This window comes from Nyctereutes procyonoides, unplaced genomic scaffold (assembly GCF_905146905.1).
Source record: "Nyctereutes procyonoides isolate TBG_1078 unplaced genomic scaffold, NYPRO_anot_genome, whole genome shotgun sequence".
NCBI classification, from domain to species: Eukaryota; Metazoa; Chordata; class Mammalia; order Carnivora; family Canidae; genus Nyctereutes; species Nyctereutes procyonoides.
Genome location: NW_026575021.1, coordinates 9,434,418 through 9,460,729, shown reverse-complemented (window position 1 = coordinate 9,460,729; position 26,312 = coordinate 9,434,418). Strand labels below are relative to the sequence as shown.

Here is a 26,312-nt window from a genome sequence, read left to right as displayed (position 1 = left end):
TATAATTTCCAAAAACTATGTATGTAAGAGGAATATCCAAAAAAAAAAAAAATGGCAAAAGAGCATTACAAAGCTGCTTCTACTGTAGACAATGAGCATTTACTACTTTTACTTTACATTCCTACTTTTCTTTAAAAATCATGCAAAGTATTTTTTCAAAGAAAAGATAAACACATTGCTTGACTGGAGCTAGAATAAAAAATAAATAAATTCCTACTGAATAATAATTAAAAAAAATCCCAAAAAACCCAGTCGGAGATCCCTACATGGCTCAGAAAGGGGGCTGCAAAATTGTCCACAGATCTGGAGCAGCTCGTTTGCTGGGCCAGCCTTCGGTGGACAGACAGGAGGTAAGAAGCGGTCCCTGCGGGCCCGGCCACTGTCCCTTTAGGCCAGGGCAGATGGCAATATCTGTGAGTCCGGCCACCGCAGGCCTTGCTGAGCTCCCCGTGCGTGCACGAGGAAAGCCTGCGACTGGCAAGCCCCTCATCCTTTTGCAAGTGCAGAAACTGCGATTTTGGAGAAAGTGCTGACTGATTTAGACCTCAGCAGCTCGAACAGCTCCTAGGGGGCAAAATGCATCCCAGAGCTGCCACTTACAGGCAAAGTTCACACAAAGTGCAGGGATGATGACTTGATGTTGTCATCCCCTTCTGCTCTCTCTGTCATTGGTTGGCCGGAACACCATGCACCCATGCCCAGGCCCTGATCCGCTGACTGGGTTGCCCTAAAGGAAAAGAAGATATAAAACAGTAATCTTATGTTCTCTGACATTAAGCCTCTGCTCTTCAGGCTTAAAATACATGAGGCGGAGGAGGGGGAGGTTGGAGGGGTGCGAGGAGGGTGGGGGGCATGCATTCCTTCCAGCAGTAGTAGCTTCACTGTTAACCTGTTTGGGCCTAGAAGTGTTTCTCATCTATAAATGCAACTTCAAATCTAAGCCTTGAATGTTTTATTTATTATAACAAAAGGTTTACATGAAAAACAACAACAACCCCCCCCCCCACTAAACCTTAAAACCAGGCCACAGCAGACACCAAACATGAGCTAATGTCTCTCAGAGAAGTAATCAGACCTTAAAAGAATAAAAGAATTAATCTAAATGGTGTTAGCATAGATTTACTTCTTATTTTAAATTAATCCAGGCAACTTCATTTGTTCCTGTTTTAAATATGTGCGTAAGTGGGGGCACCCGAGTGGCTCAGTCGGTTAAGCAGCTGCCTTCAGCTTAGGTCATGATCCCAGGGTCCTGGGATCGAGTCCTGTGTCAGGTTCCCCGCTCAGGGAGGAGCCTGCTGCTCCTTCTCCCTCTGCCTCTCCCCGATTCATGCTCTCGCTCTCACTCTCTCTCTCTCTTTCTCGAATAAATAAAAAAATACGTGCATAGGGCAGCCCTGGTGGCTCAGCGGTTTAGCTCCTGCCTTTGGTCCAGGGCCTGATCCTGGAGTCCCGGAATCAAGTCCCACGTCGGGCTCCCTGCATGGAGCCTGCTTCTCCCTCTGCCTGTGTTTCTGCCTCTCTCTCTCTCATTGTGTCTCTCATGAATAAATAAAATGTTTTTTTAAAAAATATGTGCATAAGTGGAAGATTTGACTAGTATCATTGTATTCAACTAGTCCAGACCTATTCATGAATTAATAGTGACAAAATAATAACTAATACTTTCTGAACACTCACAGCATCAGATGTATTGAATGCCCTGAACACAGAGGCAAGAGTCGTGTCACGTGTCTGACATACTTCAACTCATTTAATCCTCATGACACTGAAATATAAGTACTATAATTATCGTCATCTCCATTTTACAGATAAGGAAACTGAGACTAAGAACACACCACTGATTAGTGGCATAGCCTATATTCCAATTCATGCTAATTTGATTTCAAAGCCTGTGCTCTTGGGACACCTGGGTAGCTCAGCGGTTAAGCATCTGCCTTTGGCTCAGGTCGTGATCCTGGACTCCCGGGATCGAATCCCATATTGGGCTCCCTGCAGGGAGCCTGCTTCTATGCCTGTGTCTCTGCCTCTCTCTCTTTCTGTGTCTCTCATGAATAAATAAAATCTTAAGAAACAAACAAACAACAACAACAACAACAAAAAAAGCCTGTGCTCTAAACTGCTGTGTTACTTATGGAAATTTTTCAAATGAAAAAAGCTTGGTTCTAAAACACCTCATCATTTGCACCTGGAATTCAAACCAGGTAGCTTTAGTGGTAGCAGAACAAAGAGCTCCAGAACAGCAAGCTTTGTAAGTGCCAGCCTCAGCTTTCCCATCCCTAGATGGGAATGATAATACTAGACCCCGTCTCCCAGGGCTGTTGTGGGGACCCAAGGAGGTAACTCATGTAATGTGTTTAGCGTAGTATTTCGCGCATAGCACTTGCTCCATAAATATGTAATACAAGTAACTAATACTTACAAAGGAGTACCAGTAGACGTAGCCGCTGAACTGGTTTACCGGGATAGCAGGCAAACACCGCGCAGAAACAGGGTCTGAGTCATGGGATACCGAACAAAGAGGATAAAAGTCTTGATGGAAGGACTGACGAAGCCATGAGAATTAGGCCCACCTACTTGATGATTTTATTGGGCCCTGGAACCCATCCAGGCAGCAGGGGCTGGCTGCTTTATCCTCCTTTCTATCCTCGTGACCAACAGTGCTATATCTCACTGAAACAGAGTTCAAATGAGCTCAATCTTATTTGAAAGTTGCTAAGAGACTAGATCTTAAAAGTTCTCGCAACAACAACAAAAAAAAACAAAACAAAATACTGTACCTATTTGAGGTGATGAATGTCAACTAAGGTAATTGCAGTAATCATTTTGCCCCATAGATATTTATCATATCATTAACCTTGTGCACTTTAAATGGATAAGATGTCATGTGTCAAATATGTCTCCGTAGAGATGGAGAAAAACCTCAGCTCAATGTGCTCTCCGAAGAGGGGAAAAGCCATGAAAGGGCAGCATTAAAAGCTGAAAGGTGTTTGGGTAAGGAAATAAAGGATGCATTTACTATAAAGAGAGAGCTCCTGTGTGAGTGGAGAGAGGGGCAGAGAGAGGGAGAGAGACTCCTCGCTGAGCATGGAGCCTGACCTGGGGCCCAATCCCAGGACCCCGAGATCATGACCTGAGCTGAAAGCAAGAGTCTGATGCTTAACAGACTGAGCCACCCGGGCGCCCCCTGGAAGCCTTACCTTTTGGATACCAGATTGGTAGTTTTCAAACTGTGTTCCATGGAATCCTGCTTCAGGGGCTCCAGAAATGTTTTCATCAGGATCTCACTTTTTTTTATTTTTATTTTTATTTTTTAGGATTTCACTTTTTAAATATAACTCAGTTTAATAATCAACAGACATACTCAATAACCACTTTTGTTCTACATCAAATTTACATTTAGTGGAGACTTCCAACTGAGTTAACTGGGGAGGTTAACTAATTTTTAGGAAGATTTCACATGAGAGACTCCTAACTCTGGGAAATGAACAAGGGGTAGTGGAAAGGGAGGTGGGTGGGGGGATGGAGTGACTGGATGATGGGCACTGAGTGGGGCACTTGACGGGATGAGCACTGGGTGTTATGCTATATGTTGGCAAATTGAACTCCAATAAAAAAATATACAAAAAAAGGGAAGATTTCAAAAATAAAAGTTCCCCACTCTCTCTCTTTGCTGAAAAGAATTCTGGAATTTGCAAGACAACTTTTTAAAAACCAACAAAACAAAATATTATTTGTAATCATATATATATATATATATATCTGTGTGAACTTGGACTTTCTTAATCCTCTGCAAGCAAAACAAAATTCATAAGGCTGGGTGCTGAGATCAATAAAACACTGGCACTTTTTTTATTCTTTTTTTTTTTTTACACTGGCACTTTCAAAATATGGTCATCAAGTAGCCTCGTGGTTCTCATTAACTCTATGAAGTTAGCTTATAAGAGGAATGTGTGTTAACAAAAGGCAATATAAAAATACTATATACATCCACAGCGAGGTTCTACATAAGACTGTTTTTCAAAAAAGATTGTGCTTAGTAAATGAAAAGTTTGAAAACCACAGCCTTGGTTCATTGGGACAACGGGGTGAGGAGGTTGAAGTCCCATGCATAAGACCCTGAGGTTTCTGCTCGACCCCCGACCGCTAAGACCACCTATTTCTCTTTCCCTGCCCAGACCCCTGCAGCTCTGAGGCCCGGCCTGTGGGCAGAGGTGGAGATGAGATGCAGAGAGCTAACATGGCCTTGAGGCCCCCTCCTACTGGAAGGGTCCACCACACACAATGGTGACCCTGCTTCAATGCCAAGGCGACCTCCACCAGCACCCCCCACCCTTCCTTATTCGAGCTCATACCAGCTTAGAAAGCAAAGCAAGTCTTGCTGAGATCTCAGGGCTTCTGGATCCTTATCTCAGCTTTGGAAAATTTGCACTGTTAACTGGAAACTTCCTTTCTGCTTTGGCATTCTTCGATTTAATCTATTAATCAGTGCGATCTGTTCATGACCTACCAGGAGGGAAAATACCAACAGGAAAGGGTGGAGACAAATAGAAATATTGAGCCTCACCCCATCCCTCTGGGGGAAATTCTAGAAAGATAAGGGGTGGGGGTAGATGGAAAGGTGAAGATCTAGAAGAGAAGTCTTATGAGAGAGACGTAAAACTTTGCACTTTTTAAAATTTTTTAAAAACTTTTTTTAAAGTAGGCTCCACATCCAGTGTGGAGCCCAAAGCAGGGCTTGAACTCATGACCCTGAGATCAAGACCTGAGCTGAGATCAAGAGTCCAATGCTTAACCGAATGAGCCACCCAGGGGCCTCCAAAACTTTGCACTTTTGCCTACACATTTGTAAGACTGTATTCTATAATCTAGAGGAGTTTATGACATTAGAAGAGCCAATTATTTTCATTATAATTTTCCAAATAAATATGGTCGCCCTCAAACACCGCAGCCTCAGTTTCATTATATTTCTCATTATTTAGCCGTTAGGCAAATGAGGCCTACGTCAACCATAAAAATCTCTGTATTGCCAAATGTTTCCACATTCCTCAGGTTGGAGGAATGACATATTATTTCATGTTAGAGGAATGACAAAATAGATTACCCATCTATGGGTAATCCCTTAGAGTGGGTTGTTCAACCGAACTATGCTCACGCCTCATGTATTTATCCTTTTATGTCTTCAGATATCCAGAAGTGTTGGAGGCTTGTGAGTTTTGGTAACTTCTCAGGGCCATCTGAAGATTCTATCAGTCTAAAACAAGACCAGGGGATCCCTGGGTGGCTCAACGGTTGAGCGCCTGCCTTTGGCCCAGAGCGTGATCCTGGAGACGCAGGATCGAGTCCCACATCGGGCTTCCTGCATGGAGCCTGCTTCTCTCTCTGCCTGTGTCTCTGCCTCTGTCTCTTTCTCTCTCTCTCTGTGGGAGTCTCTCATGAATAAATGAATAAAATCTTAAAAAATAAATAAATAAATAAAACAAGACCAGCCATAAGTCACTGTTGAAGATGAGTCATGGGTTCCTAGAGACTCAGTACTCTACTTGTGTATATATTTAAATTTTCTTAAAGCTTAAAGCTCAATCAATTGATTGATTGATTGATATAATCTGCCCTCCCTGAAATCTATTTTAGAATAGATCCTATCAGCCAGCTTCATCTAAATCTTGGTGTGACTGAAGTCACGCGCTAACCGGCCATCCCTAAAAAGTATAACCACTATTTCTCCCTGTTCCCTTCCGCTCTGCTTTCAACTTTGCTCCTCAGGTGCCCTTCTCACACCCCTTCTCACACGTACTTCATTCCATCATCCCCAGTTCCTGCTCTCGAATGTCACTATAGACTTCCCGTCTGCACATCACTCCTTCGCATATCTAAATGGAGCAGAGGAAAAAAAAAATCCTGAGCCTGATGTAATCAAAGCTCTATATCTTATAGTTCGGAGTCAGCAGACACGATTACAAACGAACACCTCTGGCCGGGGTAACGTAAGGCTCCTCCAAGATGCAAAACGATTGTCCAGAAATTCGGAAACAGTCAACAAATCCCTAGCCCCCTACCACTCGTGCAGAGGTCTTACGGTCTGTGTGCACAAAAACCAATAGCTTGCAAGGAATTTTAACCAAATTGCGAAGAGCAGGGAAAAGACACTCTTTGCCCGTGGGCCAAACTGTAAGAATTAAAATTGTGCCTTGTCACCTTAGCCGGCTTGCTGTGGGGCACGCTCCCTTATTACCTTCCAGAATATGAAAGCAGCTGTCAGATGTTTTCACTTAACCTTGGTGATGCCATTTGTGCCCCCTCTTCTTCTTCCAGCCTTCTCTTTCCGCTTTGTACCATTAACAAATCCAATGGGCCCAGTCATCAATTGTCCTGGAATCTTCCAAGGTTCTCCCACTCAAGCTCTTGCCTCATATCAAGTCCTCATTTTTACTCGAAGACCTCTTCTAGGCATGAGGCTCCAGACATAAGGGACACTCTCTGTCTTCAAAGAGATCATCTTCTTCTCTCCCCGACCCTGGCCATACCTTGTTCCATTGCAGAAAAGTGGGGGCCTGCTTAAAGCCTCCATGTGGATTCAAGATAACTGTTGTCAGATTTGACGTGCGTTATTAACAGAAACCCATGGACAAACAGTGCATATAAAATAAAAGCACACCTGCGGTAATTCTTTTTAAGAAAATTCAGGGGTATTTGGAGAGGGCAATAGACCCCACACCACGTCCACACTCACCTCCAGGCCCCTGGCTTCTTTAGCTCTCACTGCCCCCATAGCCCACCCCAACCCTACAACTCTAAAAAGCTCTTCAGCACATGTAACAAGATCCAGACAGCACTGGGAACCTCTCCATCGGAGAAAATTGGGATTCCTCAAATAGATTTTGCACCCTCCCTACGGACGGAACTCGGGCTCCTCTTGGGAGTTTTCAGACCCTGCCTCAAATAGGGTTTCTGATCCCTCAGTGAACTCAAGGGCTCTAGAGTGAGTCCTCCCTGAGCCTGAGAAATTCTGAGTGTTGGCTAAGTGTGGAGTGACTGTGTACCCATAGACAATGGGCAAAATATACCATATCCTGCTCATAATTAAATGCCCACCATGCTTTCCAGCAGTTTCTGCATGTCACAATCCTGCTCTAACTTCATTTGACAGGTTAGGAAAAAACTGAGGTCCAGATGCATCCAAAGTAACTTATAAGAAGTCTCCCTGTGGCATCTAGGCCAACACCATCATCCCTTCTGGGCAGGAGTTCCTGTCCATCGGCCGGGTACCGGGACACCCATGAGCACCTTGAAGGTGTGTGGCTCATTTCTCAGCCGGCCACCAGAACAGCAGATCCAGGCTGTCCCCAGGAAGTGGCTCATCTCTCTCTCGGTCTAGCACGTTCCTCCGTGGATGTTCTCCAGCCAGACCAAACAGGAACACCACTGTGGTCGAACACGTCGTGCTTGATGCTCAAAGCAGCAAGACCGCACGCGCTGGGCAAGCACGTGGTGCCGCAGTTAAGAGCGTGCAGAAAGAACCTACGGGCTTGGGGCTCTGGTTTGGTAATTTGGGGGGAGGGTCCAAGGAACAGGGGTTCACTCTGGGTTGGGTGCTGTCAGGAGGTGGGCAGAATTCTTTGCTCGTGGATTACAACACATCTCACCTAGAACAGAGGAGAGCAGAGCTAAGGCCGTCACCAGGAGAGCAGCGGCGGTGACTCAGGGTTGATGGGCGGGAGGAATGTTGGGTAGCTTTGTGGTTTGCAGGGACTTGGGTTTTGCCTGTGCTCGGATGAAATTACGAAGTGGCCTCGTTTTCTGTTGTCCCTTCATCGTGGTCACAGCATGACCTCGTCTGAGGCTGGTGTTCTGTGACATTGTGTCCAACCAGAGAGCACCACCGCCCAGCTGGAGCACCAGGTCAGCTCCTAACATCCAGAACGTAGCCGTGGCAAGCCAGTTCCTGCCTGTCGGGGCTGTTTTTCTTGTTCTCAGCCCTATTTAGTCTTGTCTTTCAAGCCTGGAAGATGCGGGGGAGGCTTAGATAAAAGGAAGCGGCAGAGCACGGTACCCCGGAACTTCTTCATTCTTTCAACTAGTTACTCTATGCTTTCCACTGTTTTCCATGGTTGTATTCTTATCCCCTCCTCACCCCCCTGGGGGCCTGTGGAGAAGAAGCCCTTTGCCAAAGACCATTCGTTGGCATCCTAACCCCAACGTGATGTCCAACATGTGACTTAGGTGACAGATCTCTAGCATCATCTGACCAGGATGCCACAGTGAGGACTCGAACCCAGATCTTATTAGCTCTGCCCAGAGCACCAGCGAGTGACCAACCCACGCTGGACCCTGGAGTTGATGCCAAGTCCCGTAGGGCATTTCTGCACTTCTTCTGAATCGAGACTAAAATTGTCCTGTCGGCGACCCGGACCTGGGCAATCAGAGATATGGCGTAGCCTGTGTAGGCCCAACATCAGCCAGAGGGAAACGCAGAGCGGGCCAGGTGCGCAGTGAGACCCAGGCTAGAAGCCAAGCAGTGATGTTAGAAGGGTCCTAACCCCATCCTCCTCCTCTGGCTCCTCTGAGAGCCACACCCCCTTATTCTTCTACATTCTGTACAATTTCCCACTGAAGGCAGATTCTGAGGTACGTTTGTTTCTCGTGAACTTCCAGGCTTCTCAGGGGACATAATTTAGAGCCCGGCCAATCACTGAACCTCCAGGAGGAGGGGTCTCCTCCTCTCCACAGCCTTCACCCCTACTTCTGTGGAAGCCTCGAATGTTGAGACAGGCCCAGACAACCTACATCGACCGGCAACTCATACTTATTTTTGTGGTCAGGGCTTTGGGGTTGCAGAGATGGAAAAATATGCAGAAGCAACTCTTCAGGGGTTTTCAAACAATTTATTCCGGGGGTAGGGGAGGAGGAGTCCTCACACAGGCTTCAAAACCCATTAAAAATTATTTTTCTACACCTCAGCGTGGGAGACAGGCAACGCTCAACCTGGAGACCAGCTCTCTAGTGAAGAGATTTAGCTTGCTTCAGGAGGGATGAAGGCTCACTCTTAAATTGTTCCTTGTGTTTGTTATCTCAGCACAGAATGTTCTCTCAGGCAAGGTCAACTAAGAGACTTAATACAAATACAGTTGAGGTGGATCCCCGGAGGATTTGGTTAAATAGAAATAGTGGCTTCAACCATTAAACTATTTTGCCTCCTGCCAAGTCAAATCGACAGCTGTTTTCTTCTCCAAGCTCCCTACTACAAAGAGGAGGTAAGAACAAACAAAACAGGGTTTCAGCCCACAACGTAAGCGCCCAACCTTCCCATGGAGAGCCTCCATGGAACCTCTCACACGGCCTTAGGGGACCCCGAGTGCTCAACTGTATTTGTATTAAGTCTCTTAGTCCACTCGAGGTTGGGGGGCGGGTAGTGAAGACGCATCCATGGAACTCACAACATGAATAGGATACCCCAGGGTCATCAATAAATACTTTATTATGAATCATCGTGTGGGAAATGAGCACAAAATTAGGAATTCTTTTTACATTTAATGTCATTTCTGACTCTGGTGTCTTCACAACCAGAATGAAGCTTTTCAAGTTTGTTCGTAGGCTCCTCGTGTGCTCCGTTCAAAGCACTTTGAAAACATAAGGGAACTCAAGAGGGGAACTCAAAAGCTGGTTGGTAAGTCGACAAAGTCATTAGTCACATAGCTTGGAAACTCTCGTGCCCTGACTGGTTTTGCTAAAGTTTGGACAGGCTGTAATTATTTGGTAATAATGTATAAGGACTGTTTATTGGCAAAACTCTGTTAAGACTTTCAATATCCCTGGCTCCTTTGACATGAAATTAAGAGGCAAAATGCTCAGGTCCATTGCTGCAACATAACAGATTTACCCATTTTTAAAAATGTGTTGTCCCCCGATGGAGCAGGCAGGGAGGCAGGTGGGCCTTCCCTCCAGGGAAGAAAGGACCCGGCCTGCTTTATCCAACTGCCCATCTGCTCCCTGAGACCCAGGCCAAAGGCCAAACTGTGCTCAGCTGTGAAGTCCCCTCGGGCACACAGTTTCCACAATTTAAATTTCTTTTCCACAGATCTTTTTTGTTTTCGTTTTTTCCTCCTGAGGTAAGCAATGAGAAAAGGTGATCCTCTGCTTCCCCTCTTCGTCCCCCAACTCCCAACAGATCTGGCGTATACTGGGTGCTAAAGGATCACTTCATTAGAAATCTCTCTCCACTTGGGGCATCTTTAGGACAGGTCTAAGTGGTTTGTCTTTAGTACTATCCCCACAAAGTCTGCCCTGAGGGCGAGAAATGACTTAGCAAGAATTTTTATTTCATGTAAATAGAAGGTGAAGGAAGGCTGCATTCTGTTACAGGTGTTTTAGTATCGATGTATGGATACTAAAACATTTTACAGGATAAAATGAACCCATCTCATTCCCCAGAAACCGGGTTCTGCGGGTGGGGGACACATCTGTCCTTGTACACCCCATTTAACAGATGGACAAAACCAGTCCTAGAAAAGAAAAAGCCTTTCCTAAGGTCTTCCCTTTCCTACAGTATTCACGGTGGCTGCAGATGACCTTCCACTCCAGGCCGGTTCAGCTGACTTGCCCCAAGAGAAGACGGATGGAAATTGGTCTGTGGGTTTTTATTGCCCATAACTGGGCCCAGGCCAATGCATTCAGATGACCACCTCGTGCTCACACAGACCTCCTGAAGGGACTGGCTTGTGGGGGGGGGGGGAGCCTTGAGCATTTTAACTGCAGGCTTGGTGTCGGGCAGGCAGTGCAGGGAGGGGTGTGCACGCCCCACTGCGGGGCCCCATAGCTCAGGAACCACCCAGAAGCCTAGGGTTGGCTGTCACTACTACCATCGGGCCAGGACCGCAGCCCCACTGGTGCCTAGAAACCAGCTGTTGGAAGCCACTTTGTTTGGAGAACGGATCTTCTATTTCATAACCAGCAAAAGGAAATCTTAATATGCAGAGCCCCAACTAAGGAATTCACCTGATAATATACCTGACTCTTATTCCCCCCCCCCAAAAAAAATGATATCCTCAATTTGGTATTCCCCAAATACAGGTTTCTGGATTACTTCGGTTGATCTTTTTCACTCAGAAACAGGACTGAGTTACCTTCAGAACAGTGACTTTATCAACCTTGACAGTAGCACCGCATTTATCTATCACAATGACCAGAATGTTCTTTACATTGCTTCAAAATTAAGTTTGGAATGATTACCCAGACATGAGACTTGCCAATAACTCACATTTTATAAAAAAGGTTTTTTGTTTTTTTTTTTAAAGTCCATGTGTGTAACGTTACCAAGATATAATTCTCTAGGAAGAGAATTCCTATTTTATTTATTTATTATTATTATTATTTTTTTTTTGCAAACAATTTTAGAGGCGGGGTGTTAAACTGATTGAAATTTCACAAGATTGACGTTATTGCTTAAAGTGCTTGAATTGGTTACATTAAAAAAATTAAGGTACAGATTATTCTTAAATAAAAACTAAACTTTTTCAGCAACAAAACCAAATGAATGCCACACAAATACAGTAACTATTTTGGTTACAAAGAAATGGAGGCCAAAAATAAATTAACGTAATACTGGAAAACAGAAATTTAATTAGGCGGAAAAGTAGGAAATAATTTTCCCTGACCCATGCCATTTACATGAGTTAATCACAATAGTGCTAATAAATGCCTTGACCATATAATAGCAAATGAGGGCAAAACATTTAGTGCACGATATTTTAATACACGTGAATATACAAAGTTGATCAAAATGCAATGTTTAAAGATAAAATCCATCTGTAATAAAGCTACACTCCAATATCTAAAATAAGTCCTAAGCTCCAGTTAGAACATAGTTCATTGTTAGGCATGCCCATGAAATTAAGCATATCCATGAAAATAAATGCATAGGGACCATTCTTGTCATTTTTTTTTTCCCATTTCATCTGAAATCCAAAATATGCCAGGCCGTAAAACCAAATACGACTGCCTGCCAATTTAAGCCAACATCCTCTCGTGTTGTTCCTTGGCTCTCTGAGAACCAGTCCACTTCATGCTGCCCTGGAATGGAAAATGTATCCACGTAGTAGGACCGGATGTCATTCATTTTGCCAAAACTGGCTTTTAAACAAATGCCTTTTAAGCCAACTGTACCATAATCTAGATGCTCAGCTAGAAAGTAACCAATAAAGCAAATGTGTCCTGTCTTTTTTAAGTGGAAAACACTGTGACTTCTTTTAAAACCCGCAGCAGTTAAAAGAAATACAGCAGGCCTACTCACTCCTGCCAGAAAATGACACACAAAACCCCTGCCATTTGAGGGAATATTGCTGAGCCTTTGTGCTGGGAATATTGCTGAGCCTTTGTGCTATCGTTGACCTCAGAATGGTCTCACACATCTCACACCATTCTCTGCTTTACACAATGAATGAGGGATGAAAAATAATGTGTTTGCCTGCTACTGTATTTAGGTAAAGTGAAATGATTTGGGGGAAATGTAGCTGCCTAGTGTTTCATTTACCGAAGAGAAAGAAATGACCAGATAGCTCTACAGCTTAAAAATCTGATGGAGTAGCAGTGGATAAGTGTGTTTTGGTCTTTCTCCAATCTTCTCTTCATGCATCACACAATCATTTTAATGCCTTTGCATATCTTCCCTACTTTTTTTTTTTTTTAATTTCTAACCTCTATCCAGGAATACTGAATTTTAACTGATCCTTTCAATGTCTTCTGTTTAGTCACTAGGGAAAATTCTTTACACACATAATAATAATAAAAATAATAATAATAATGGAAATGCACTGAATCTACAACTTAGCATTTTATTTAGATATTTACTTCTGTAGGCTTCCAATTGAAACTTTTGTTTTCTAATAAATTAGCTTCAAGAGTCATTTCAAAGATAATTTTAATAGTTTTTCTTATGAATCAGTTCCAAATATATTAGATATGAATCATTTTCTTTTTTTTTAAACTTTGCAACCTGTGGTCAGATACATGGGTAAGATATAGTACAAACAGTTTCTTCTATCAGTCATCTCCAATTGCAAAGTGTCTCCTTAAAAACAGAATAAATACTCACCTTCCAGGTAAGTGATTACTGCATATGTTTCATGGAGGAAAAAAGAAAAAGACAAAATATTTATAAATATGAATTTGCCTCTAAACAAGGCAAGGTATATTTTCGTCACTTGTATAAAACAATAACGTGAAGATCACCCTGTTTTTGTCTTCTCCAGTGAAAAGTAGAACATTTCACTTCAAGCATGAACAAATGAAGCGTCGGCATGCTTATTTAGGTTCTGAGCAATAAACAGTTCAAGATATCTCAAAGACAAGAAATCCAGTTTTCATCTAGATAAAGTGCTATGCTCTTGTTACAAAATGGCCACCAACATTTCTGATTTCAATTTTAGTTCACATTATGCCAAACATCTGCATGTTCGTTCGCTGATTTATTAGGTAACAAAATAATATGTTCACAGTATATTAGAGTGAATGGAAGTCGACTGACTTCCCACAGGAAGCCAAGATCTATGACTCAGAGTGTTTGTAAGAATCCAAAAACCAGCTTAACAGCAAAACACCAAATTGACCCTTTTAATAAAAGGTACCAATACTCAAACGATCTAATAAATACATATATAACAAAAGTGAACAAGGTAAAAGTAACTACAGTGAGATGAGGTTCTTCCACAAAAAAAAAAAAAAAAAAAAAAAAAAAACCGTCTCGTCAAGCATTCTAGGAGTCTGAGCCAAAGAAACGCCACCGTTTTGTTCACCCCTCCGCCCACCCACTCACACTTCCTGTGACCCCCCTTCATGCCCAGCTAACTCCGGTTATCCCTGTAGGGAAGGTTCCATGGTGGCCCCGTGGCCCACCCGCGCCTCAGTCAACAGGCTGAAGTGTGAACAGGTGGACCGAGGCGGTGAGGGCCCAGTGCCTGTGTCCTTCCTGACAGAGAAGGATGGGTGCTGACTGGGGGACGACAGCTGTGCCGGGGGGCAGTCCCCGTGGCGTCTCAGCCCCGCGACCACAGGCTGCACAACACCCAGCTGGGGGGACGCCTTGGGATAGCTTAGCGGGGCCAGAGAGAGAGGACAGATACAACGCACAGGACCTCACAGGAGGGGACGGTCACTACAAACGAACAGCAGAGGGTTCTTTTCCTGACACGTGGTTTTGGTAGAAAGATAAGAAAAGTAACTTTTCACTTGTCCACACAAGCCTCCGTCTCCTGCCCCTGCCTGCCCTGAGCCCCCCACCTTCTGGGCCTCGGTGATTCTTCAGGCTGGGTGAGCCCAGCCCGGGCACGGCTTCTCCTCACCCCGTCTCCACCTGGAGGAGGACCTCAGTGCTGAGGTTACTCACTTTTAAAACGTTCTCACTTGCACAGACGTAAAGCTGGAGTTGCGGCCCTGAAAGGTGAACATCTACCTAACTCTTCTGTCCTTCTGTCAGACAGGAGGCAGGGCGGCTACAACGGGGGAGCAGAGCTTCCAGGGACACATGAAAGGAATGCATGGAGACGCCATCCCGGGAGGCCCTCGGGACGTGGACTGTACACATTCGCAGGACACGTCACTCTGATTCAGCCAGACACAGCCAGTGGTGGAACATTCACCCGATCCTAAAATTAGCAACTGTTACTCATACGCATCTTACTACGATCTGATTGCAGTTAAACTCTACCTCAGACTAAAATAAAACCACAAGTAGTGCTGCATGTAAAACAAAAAAAACAAAAAAACAAAAAACAAAAAACCAAAGGGAGAGAAAGTCTAACACAGCCAGACCACTGGACTTGGCGTAACACCACTGGTGGGCCGCTGGGGAGGAAAGTCTGCGGGGAAACCAGGTGAGAGGGCTTTGAACACCCCGCCCCATATGGAATTAGTCCCGCAGCTCTTCAGGTTATTCTCTTGACTGATAGAATAAAATATATCCAGATTCTGAATTTTTTGATATATCCGATGTCAGGCCATAGAATTCTTCAATAGCTTGGGCATCTATTTTCTGCAACAGAAGAGAGATGAAACAATACAACTGTTTAACGTGATGACTGAGGGAAGGAAGGCAAAACGAATTGGGATGAACAAGCAGATGTAAGACACGCTGTTCTAAAATGACAACTGGGAACTTCCGACAGCGAACGGGTAATTCCGCAGATTTGACAAAGGGGCACGATGACATAAATCGCAAATCGTTGAGGAGGAAAGCCACCCTTTCATCTATCAGGCCACCACGCGTGGGCCCTCTCTGAAGCAGCCAGCGCTTCTGTCTTTCAAATGATGTGTGGGACGGGGGGCAGGGGACGAGGTTGGGGGGGGTGCTTGGGAATAACCCTAATTCTGTTAGATCATCAAAGTTCATTGCCTTTAGTGTCACCCTAGGAGCTAAAGTGGACCTTGTCCGAGTGTGGCATTCTCTCCAGCTAGTACTCCTTTACCACAAAATCAATATATGGAGCACTTGAGTGCGATATAAAGATTTGTAGGTCCCACAGACTGAAAAAAGTATTTTTTTTTTTACAATCAATATGAAGAAAATGTGGTATAATGAAAGAATCTGAATAGAATCTTTTATTTATTACTTGGTCTGTACTAGAGAGGGCTTCAGGTGCAATGGAAAACAGGACTCAATAAAAATGTGATTTCTGGGCAGCCCCAGTGGTGCAGCAGTTTAGCACCACCTGCAGCCCAGGGCGTGATCCTGGAGACCCTGGATCGAGTCCACGTCAGGCTCTCTGTATGATGCCTGCTTCTCCCTCTGCATGTGTGTCTGCCTCTCTCTCTCTCTCTCTGTGTCTCTATAAATAAATAAAAAATCTTTATAAATAAATAAATAAATAAATAAATAAATAAATAAATAAATAAATAAATAAAAATAAAGATGTGCTTTCAGAGATCCCACATCTACAGCTGGTCAGTTAACAAGAGCACGGTATGAATAAGCCCCCACATCACACTCCTTCCTCACTTTCCACAGAGAATGAAGAGCAGCAAAATCTAGTTTTGAGAGAAACGTAAGTTATTTTCAAGCCAGATTATGAGAAAACCGGCCTATGTTAGGAAATGTCCACACATACACATGCCCCAAAATACAGTCTGCGCACACCCTCGCCCCACTGTAGAGTCCTGTGCATACCAACCTCTACAATGTCATCATCAAACAAAAGCCAGAAGCCGTGACTCTTCACAATGGTAATATAATGCCCACGATTAGGACCACTGGAAAAGAACAAACAAGAGTCATCGAGTTAACGTTTACCTCTTTAGAAAACTACGCAGCTCTCTATAAGCAGGGATTTGCTAGAACAAACTAGGACAGAGAACGGGTACAGGTCACACCCGTTTCTGCTTGGCCACAACTTATGGAGGAAGACCCACGTGGCGGTGCTGTGCTGAACACAAGGGACTGTTTTGCAAGGATGCAAAAGCATTGGTCTTCTAAAGACCCACAGTCCAATGGTCCTGGAAAGCAGATATTCAAACTCAACAGATAAAAACGAATAATTCCTGTGCACCTCCTCTGTGCCACACCAAAAAAAAAAAAAAAAAAAAAAAGCAGTGAAGAAAACAAAGTCCCCACTTTCTCGGGTTAAGGGTTGGATGGGCAATGACTAAACGAAAAGATATGTCAAGGGGTGATGAGTGCCATGAAGGATAAAGCCAGAGTAACCGCATGGTGAGTGACGGAGGGAAGTGTTGACAGAGGCCTCTCGGCTAACATGAGATCTGAGCAGAAGGAAATTTCCCCGAGACGCGGGTGGTGGTGAGAAGCCGGGGACTATGTGACGGAAGTTTCGGGAATAGGGAATGGTAAGTGCAAAGGTCTTGGGCGTGGGGGGAGGGGAGGTGGTTCCTGGTGTGCTCCCGGAACAGCAAGGAAGCCAGAGCCCAGGGAGAGGGAGAGGGGAGGGAGGAGGCCCCATGGGCACCGCGGCATGGGGTCACGTAGTTAAAACTGTGGACTCTGCAGTGGGCCAGTCAGGAAGACACCGGGGCATTTTGAGGAGCATCATCAGAGTTTTAGAAGTACGTCAGACCATAATGTATATGAACAAGTCCTAAAATGGAAAGGTATGTATCATACAATATGGGAAAAAAAAAAAAAAGAATTAGACTGCTGTTACCGTGTGGCTAGATTTGCACAACGGAGGGGCTTTAACCCTAAATCTAAAGTCCGGTTTTGTTTTTTCGGTGTACCATCATTAAAGTTCAAAAGCTGGATTTGCCTTGGCTTGCTTTCTTTTCCAGTAATCTCGACATCCACCACGGGGCTCAAACTCACAACCCCAAGATCAAGAGTCGCACGCCCCACCAACCAAGTCAGCCAGATGCCCGTGTGCTTTTTTTAAACACAGGATGACCCACACGATCTGCTCCTGCCTCCTTTCTCCCAGGTCATCCAGCCGTTCTTCCCCCAGCCCTCCACCATCACCCCCACCACCACCCCCGCCCCACCGGTTTGCTGTTTTCACACACCACTTCTTCCTTCACGTCGCGGGCCTTTGCCCTTGCTGGCCTCTGCCTGAAGTACTTCCCCAAGCCGGGCATTCCTGGCCCCCTCCACCCCTCAGGCCTCAGCCCACATGTCACCTCGGCAGCTACTCCCCGCCGATCACCTCCCCTGAAGAGGTACCTCCTACCACCCTCTCTCGTTGCCTCGTTCATTCCTCACATCCTTCACCAACCTCACAAGTTATCTCCCGGTGGGTCTGGTTTTGGTGCGGACAGGCCGGGGTGTTTCCTTATGACCTACCTTTCCCACTGGACCCTCAGCTTCGTGAGGGCTCGTGGTCACGGACATACCCGCAGACCCTGCCACAAACCTAAGACACAAGTGTTCAAAGAATCTCGCAGTAGGAATGCGTGAATGGGACTGTGCACCTGCTGCACCTGTGGGCCAGGAGGTCACGGCACGGATGAGGAAGGGCTCAGCTCCCCGACCTCTGGGCTTCCCAGTGCCCACAGTCAAAGGCCACATGGGCCCCGCGTGCACAGCCGGCCCTGCTCCATGGCGGAGGACAATCCCACCTCCGGTGGGGAAGATTTCATGAAGGCCAGGTAGTAGTAGCATGAGTGAGTTGACGACAGGGCTCTTCCGACCCCCGACACCAGGATTGCTCTGACCCCTGCCCCTCTTATGGAAACTGTTCCAGAATCCAGGCTCCACTTGTCCCGCAGGTCCACCTGACAGTGCCCACCTCATCCTCTCCTGCGGCCCAGGGGTTAGTCCCCCCAGCCCCAGATATCCCTACTGAAACCCCCCTGTGCCCTACACATTTGAGCACTTGTGTCTGCACTGCCTCCCCACAGCAGCCCCCGTGCCCCCTCGGCCACACGGCCCCCAGGTCCCAGGCTCCGCCAGCCCGGATCTCCTTCCCCCTCCTGCTGCGGGCTCCCATCCAGCGTTCACAGCCGGTGTCCAGATCACCAGGCTCCTGTGTGCTTGCCGGCAGGACCCTTGCTCGGGGACAACAGGAAGCAGGCTTATTACTGACCGACACCCAGGATCCCGAGAATGTGGGAAAGCATCCTGTGACTTCAAGTCACCCTGCAGGGGGCAAAACACGAGGTGCTGCGGAGGCGAAGCTGGGTTTCCGACCGCGCGGGGGGAGAAGTCAGTCAGTCCCCTCCTCCGAGGGCAACCATGCACCCTCCCGTCAAGACGTGTGCACCGAAATCCAGTCCACATAGACGGAGAAGAAAACATGCCTGCTGGGGGACGTGCCCCACCCCAGACTCCCGGCAGGCGGGGGGAGAACACGAACCCGTCCCAGCTGAGCAAAGGATGGCAAACAGGCGCATGTCAGCGGACTTTTCCACACTTGTATCTATAGCTATGGGATAAAAAAATATATAGATATCTGCTCAAAAGGACTCTCAGCCAAACACACCGCATCTCCATAACTAGGATCCTTCTCTCTTGCTCTCTTTCTTCTGATGGGGTAAACGCTGAACACTGCACAAAGAGTATTTGTACCAACACATTTTAGATTTTTCTCGCAATGACAAAGAAGAGCTTGGATGACACTGTCAAAAGGGGCCGGCATCGCGGAGTCCCGCGGCCCAGGGAAAGGTGCAGCTGGGGCCGGGCCCCACCCCCCCGCCTGCCCTCACCTGCCACAGTGAACCACCACAGCCACCAGGTCGTACATGCGGTCCAGGTTCACGGCGTCGCTGGAAGTGTTGAAGAGCCGGAGCTCCAGCGGGAAGACCACCCGGTAGGACAGCTTGGTGTACCTGTGGAGCTGCTCCATGTACTTGAACCGCTTCAGGTGCAGGGCCAAGATCATGGGCAGCTTCTTCACTCTCATCCTGAGAAACCACGAAACAGAACATCAGCCGTCCCCAGCGGCCGTCGGGGGTCAGACATGCTGCGGCCACATGGATGGGGGGCAGGCCGGGGTCTCCCGGACCTTGAGCCAGCAAACAGCCAAACCACTTGCAGGAGTCCAAGCACGCTTGCTTACAGACACTGGCCTAACCTACTTTGCTCGGCTAACTGGGGCACAGCCAGCGAGAGCCAAGTGCGACAGCAGGTCTCTGTTTCTGTTTGGTCAAATGAGACAGTCTTGAATCGTCGTAGCGCTAAAAATGTGACGGCCGGTAGCTCTCCCTTACTGCCTGGTGCCTTCCAGAAAAGGAACGATATTTGGACGGCTCCACCTCCCTCCACCCCACCTGGAGACAGCGGAGAGGACAGGTGGCAGCTTTCGAGAAAAAAAAAAAAAAAAAGATGCGAGCCCCTTGTGTGCCTCATTCAGAGGAGGGAGGCTCTTAGGGCCACCTTTCCCCAACCGGCTTGCTGGAGCACTCGAGGTGTTAGCAGAGGCTGGGGTTCTGCGGCCACCTATTTTGAGGCTCCTCCCTGCACACTGGCAAACTGGAGGTTTTGAGAGATCCTTCCGGATAGGAACTGTTCCTTCTTGTTTGATGCAGCCTTTCCCAAACTCACATGAACACAGAAACCATTTTTCACCAGGTGACCATTAATATTTCTCAGTTTAAAAAAAAAAATCACAAAAACATTTTATGTAGATGATTCTGCTAGCATAGAGGAACTTCGGTCACCTTCCATCCTGAGTCAGCGTCAACGCTGCCCAGCTTATATACATTTTCAATGCGTGTTATTTGAAAAGGGCAAATTTTAAAAGACTACTGTTCAGGCATCTATGGAGGTAAAACCCCAATCGTAAAAATAAGCAATATGAAAAAAAATAATAATAAGCAATATGACAACATCAGCAGAAACCTAAGAATCAGGATGCCTGGGTGGCTCAGCGGTCGAGCGTCTGCCTTTGGCTCAGGGCGTGATCCCGGTCCCGGGATTGAGTCCCACATCGGGCTCCCTGCGAGGAGCCTCCTTCTCCCTCTGTCTGTCTCTGCCTCTCTGTGTCTCTCATGAATAAATAAAGTCTTAAAGAAAAGAAACCTAAGAATCGTGGGGAACCCCACATTTCACGGGAACACAGAATATTCGAACCCATAAAACCTCCAGGGCTGAGCAGTACGCACCTCCATCCCACGCGGGAAGGGCCGGCTGGCCTTGGGCAGACTGAGAGGCTAAGGATGGGGAGCAGAAACGAGCTGCCCTGATCACTCACGAAAGCCTATCACCTCCATTCCCATCTGGCAGGATGACTAACCTTTCATAAGCTCTGATGTAGCAAGGAAAGACGTGCACGTCTAGTCGGGGGAAAGAGCGGAGGAGGTTGGGCAGAGAAATTATTTCCACCTCAGCTCTAGACCCCTGAAGGTTTCAGACAGCAGTAATGAGCTTCTGCGAGTTATTTTGAATATTCCACAACTGTGGGCAGGGCAAGCTTAACTCACAGTGAGGCCTCATGGGATAATTAACATGTCAAGTTTCTTGACTTCTGGGGCAGATAACAGAGAATCCCTGATTATCTATCGCATGCTGTCCAGGGGCTGTAAGCGGCTGGTGGTAGTAAAAGGACAAGCAACCATGGATCCTCTATCAGTTGAGAACGTGATGATTTCTTATCACCTATCCATATAACTGATGTGTTATTGATTTCCTCGTGTTTCCATATTAAATGATTAACTTCTTTAAACTCTTGTGTCTCTGGATAGGAAGTTCCGATACTTAGGCAATATCAACAACATTACTAGAGATCTACTATGGGTTATAATGCTAAGTCCTTTTTTTTATAACTTGCCTTTCATCCCAAGGGGATAGTAATTCTGTATGATCACCACTCGTTCACCCCACACAGGATCTGGCACACGGCACACAATAAACATTTGCTGAATGAAGGAATGAATAAGCAAATGATCCAACAATCACGCAAATGGACAAGGCTCCAAGGGAGGCATTCTTTTCCTGGTTTCTCCAGGGAGGAAGGCAATTGACTTCTCCAAAGCTACTTGGCCACGAGCCCACGGAACTGGGATTCAAAAATCAGACACGGTTCCTTCCCTCAACACAAAGCCACCCCCTGGGCTAAATCCTTTACGCACCTTTTCTGGGCCTCCTGTTTGCTGCAGCATGTTTCACAATAGTATTTTTGTTCACTACACAGGGTTTCTGTGTTGCTGAAATCCCTGCAGAGAAAAATATTTTCAACTCAGAAAACAGTCCAAAATGTACGTGGCGTACCACGTTTTAAACCCTTTATTACACCTAGGGCCATTTTTAAGTGGACGTGGGGAAAGAAGTAATGAGAAAAGATCTTTCTGATGAGTGGCTGCTATGACTGCCATTGGACCACGTCTGCCGCCCTGGGTTAGGAGTTCACCACTGGAGATTTTCGAGAACTTTATTTCACAGGACCACAGACAAATATAAATCAAGGTTTCCAAATGATTCAGAAAAAAAAAAAAAAATCTCAAGGTTCAACAAAACTACCTGTAACCTGGAGATTACAAATTAGAAGAGATAAATACTATTATAAACGCCCATTGTTACACTGAAAGGTCCCCAGAAAAGTCAATCACGTAAAATGCAAGGCGGTATTATCGTGTAATGAAAAAACGGTGTATCTCAGGTGGTCTACATTTTCAAAGAGCACAAAGGTAAAGATAATGAAATTTAAATCATATACAACTGCCCTTAGATTGAACTAAGAAAATCCCTAATTACGGGAAGGAGATGCCCGCTTCCTACAATCCCCCGCTCCCCGGCACCCCTGCACTTCGGCTCCTTTTGAGAACAAACACCACTGCAGTGTTATATCTGTAGCCACCCCTATCAGGAGGTTTTACTGCACCACTTATAGTTTTCATTTTTTAAATGTCATGGCTTCTCATTCTTTTCTGGTCATTGAGATCCTACTTAACATTCCTGTGGTACTGCTTCAAAGGCTAAGAACATCCAGAATATAATAATACCCTAGAGTCCTGAAAAAGCCTGTGATATTTCTTTATTCACAGGGAGTGTCCTAGCACCAGAATGATCAGATTTTATTAAACAGAAAATGTTATTTACATGCTGTTATTGACTCACACACTTGAACAGAGCTTATCAGAAGAAAACCCGGATTGCTCGTTCATTCACTATGCAAACGTTTATCAACACTACTCTGGCCTTGGTGCTGGGGGCTCGCAGAAGCACTGGCCCTCACGCTGCCCCCCAGGCCACTGGACACGCGCAAGTGAGCCATTTACAACAGGCAGTGTTCAGTGTAGGTTAAAAAATATCATTCCACACAATTATCCCACTGATAACCCCCTGGCAGTTCCCCAGGACACTTAGGAATGCAATCCAGATACCCTGCCATGGCCAACAGGCCCTCCGTCCTCAGATCCCTAACTGTTCTTCTGACCTCAGCTCCTACCCTACCCCATCACTGGCCTTCAGCTATCCTGGCTTCTACAGGTGCTGCTTCCCTAAACAGCTCCTTTCCAGATGCTTCTGTGGCTGGCTCCCCATTCATTGTTCAGAGCTCAGCATAAATATCACCTGAGAAGATTCCTCTGCCCACCTTCTGCAAATCCACTCAGCTTCTATTCCTGCTTGCTGTCTTGTTTTATTCTGAGCACTTAGCAAGTATTTGAAACCATCCTCCTATTTATTTGATTACCTGCCTCCCCTCTCTGTGTCTATCTCACTCACTGCCACATCCCCAGCACGCAGAACAGGCCCGATGCAGCACAGCACTCCATCCGTTGGCTGGGTGAGGACAGAAGCACGCATATAAAGTCAAGGGGAAAGCACAGAGGAAGGAGAGATGAACCTGAACTGGGGTAATGCAAGTCATTTCCAAGGGATGATGCTGAAGTCAGGTTCTCGAAGAGGGAAGGTGTGCCAGGAGGGAAGGTCTGTCCAGGACGCCAGACACAGGGGCCACGGCAGCACAGGCACATGGAGGCAAGGGACAGGGTGGGCCTCGGAAGCTCTAGAATTCCACTAACCGATCTTAGCAAGGAAGAGACATAATCAGACAGTGCTTTTGAGGAACACCTTGTCCGACAGCACGGTGGAGGAAGGATTGGAAGGCTGAGAGGCAAGAAAACAATTTAGAAGGCAATTACACTCTACTCTCAGATCTCGGGTGCTTGGTGCGTAAGAGAGGCTCAGACTCAGCTGAATGAACGCAGGCTAACTCTCGATGAAATAACGGATGTGAACACTTTTCTTGGCCTACACAGGATTGGGGTGGAACTGGTACGCGGGGGGCATGGAGAGGGGGAGGAGAGTTTGGGTGATGATGGAGATTCACATCGTTGGGATGTCTACCGCAGATCTAAATCTTTATCCAGCTCAAGAGCCAAGATAATCAAGGCAAGCGGAGCAGTGAATAAGAAATTAAATACTTTCTACTCTTGTTTTTCAAAGAAAGTTTTCTGAAGTATTGGCAGACCCAGATAGGTGGAAATACAGCAGAAGTTAGTACTTCATGAGCAGGCCCCATTTACAAATGACCACCCTCCTGCCCCGCCCCAGCTGGCCAGGGGCTCACGCTACGAGAGAGACACAGTAATGCTTCCAGGGCACCTGTGGACTGAGAACTGGAAAATGAGGCTAGTTTAGGAAAGGCGCCTTAGGAAAGGCGCTGACCCCAGCGGGTAACTCAGAGGGAGAGCTGGTCTGTCTGTACAGATGCTGACCAGCTGCTGGAATAAAAGCAGGCAACAAAGGTTGAGGAAACCTTTCAAGGAGAAAGTCAAAGAGGAGGGAGTGAGTACAGAGGCCTCTCTGAGGCTCAGGAATAATGACCAAAGCACAAAGTTGCAGGAAAGCACAAAACTGTATTTCTTTAAAAAAGAGTCATAGGAGCAGTCAAACGCCATTCAGAAATATACTCCGGGAATAAATCTAGTAAGAAGTAGATGTCTTTGCAAAGGAAATTATAAAACCTTATAAAAGTGTATACAAGGAAATTTGAAAAACTGAAGAAAGACTTTCTGGGTGGAAAGACTATTGTAAAGACAGCTTGGTGTGTGTCCAAGGTAACGTCCATGTTTGATACATTTTTTTATTACAATCGTAAATTTTCCACTCAGCACGATAGATCAGAAATTGATTTTTATTTTCAACTGTTTAAAGATTTTATTTATTTGAGAGACAGACAGGGAGAGAGCGTGTGCACAGGGGGATGGGGAGAGGGGCAGAGGGAGCTGGACTAGCAGACGCCTCACTGAGTGGGGAGCCGGACTCGGGGACTCAGGATCACGACCTGAACCGAAGGCAGATGCTTAACCGACCGTGCCACCCGGCTGCTCCCAGTAATTGATTAAAAAAAAAAATCTCAAACAATGCTTCTCGATAACTGTCATGTCATGATCCACATAACAAATGGCATCGTGGAGAAGGGCAAACTGATGTGGCTGTTCCTCCAGCTTGCCCTGGAGCCCTGGCAGCTCCAGGATCGGCGTGGCCTCCCAGGAGTGCAGGAGGATCAACACACACCTGTAACCTATTTCCTATGGCACACCAGTTGGGAAGCTTTGTTCTAAGGATGACATCAGCAGTTCTCCTGGCTGCCCATTAGAATTCCCTGGGGAGCTTTCAAAAACCATCTCAACACCTAATCCCTGCCCCTGGCCCCCACTCAATTACATCAGAAGCTCTCCAGGTAGAACAGGTGGTTCCAATATGCTTGGAAGGCTGAGAGCGTAAAGCTTCCCAGGTGGCTCTCCCAGGCTTGGAAGTCTGAGAGCGCTGTTCCCAGGGCTTTGTAACCTTAACATGCATTTGAATCACCTGGAGATCTTGTCTGAATGCAGATTCTGGTTCAATTATTCATTCATTCATTCATTCAACCTAAGATGTTGTTCCAATGAGCTCCCAGGTGATACCGATGGTTGTTAGCCCAAGGACCACTACCTGAGCAGCAAAGATCTAGAGTAGTGGATCTCAAACTCTGGTGGTGTTAGAATCACCTAGAAAATTAATTTAAAATAGAGGCCCAGGCTTACTACGGAGGTTGGATACAGCCAGGGCCAAATTATGGAAACAGCCCAAGTGTCCCTCCATAAATGAATGGATAAAGAAGGTAGGTGTGTGTGTGTGTGTGTGTGTGTGTGTGTGTGTGTGTGTGTATTATCTAGCTGTAAATATTATTCACCCATAAAAAAAAAGAATGAAATCTGCCATTTCCAACAACATGGATGGACCTATAAAGCTAAGCGAAATGTCAGAGAATGACAAATACCATTATGATTTCACCTATATGTAGAATTTAGGAAACAAAAACAAAGGGAGAAAAAGGAAGAAATATCAAGAAACAGACTCTAGTAATTACAGAGAACACACTGATGGTTCCCAGAGGGGAGGTGTGTGGAGTGTTGGGATGAAATAGGTACGGGATTAAGAGTATATCGGGATCCCCGGGCGGCTCAGCGGCTCAGTGGTTTAGCGCCTGCCTTCGACTCAGGGTGTGATCCTGGAGTCCCGAGATCAAGTCCCACATCAGGCTCCCTGCATGGAGGCTGCTTCTCCCTCTGCCTGTGTCTCTGCTCCTCTCTCTTTCATAAATAAATAAAATGTTTAAAAAAAAAAAAAGAGTATATCCACCATGATGAGCACTGAGTAACGACGTGTAGAATTGTTAAATCACTATATCGTAAACCTGAGACTAATATAACAACTGCATGTTAACTACACCGGAATTAAAATTAAAACCTTAAAAAAAAAAAAAAAGACGCCCAAGCTGACTGAAGTTGAATAGAAACTAGGCCCCTATTTTGTCAACTTCTCCAAAGTGACTTTCATTCACACCAAAATGTAAGAACCATTGATTCGAGTATTAAAGAAGATGGAAAAAAGAAATCCATGAGAGACACATGTCAAATATTAGAAAATACTATATATCAATAATAATCAAACACAGATC

General features: G+C 46.0%; 1 protein-coding gene across 4 annotated transcripts in view; it reads right to left on the bottom strand.

Annotated features, from left to right (window-relative positions):
• Positions 1-708: 708 nt before the first annotated feature.
• USP46 (ubiquitin specific peptidase 46) overlaps positions 709-26,312 on the bottom strand; it is a 69,654-nt gene continuing 44,050 nt past the window's right edge. For 2 of the 4 annotated variants that reach the window (XM_055341444.1, XM_055341455.1), the window contains 4 exons: positions 21,496-21,579; positions 19,132-19,329; positions 16,158-16,236; positions 11,588-15,022 (listed from right to left, as the gene is read on the bottom strand). In XM_055341444.1, the coding sequence (XP_055197419.1) occupies positions 14,921-15,022; positions 16,158-16,236; positions 19,132-19,329; positions 21,496-21,579 (463 nt within the window). In that variant the 3' untranslated portion in view covers positions 11,588-14,920. Of the gene's footprint in view, positions 728-11,587; positions 15,023-16,157; positions 16,237-19,131; positions 19,330-21,495; positions 21,580-26,312 lie in introns of those variants that run through there. The other 2 variants (XR_008666619.1, XR_008666618.1) reach the window with 2 other exon arrangements.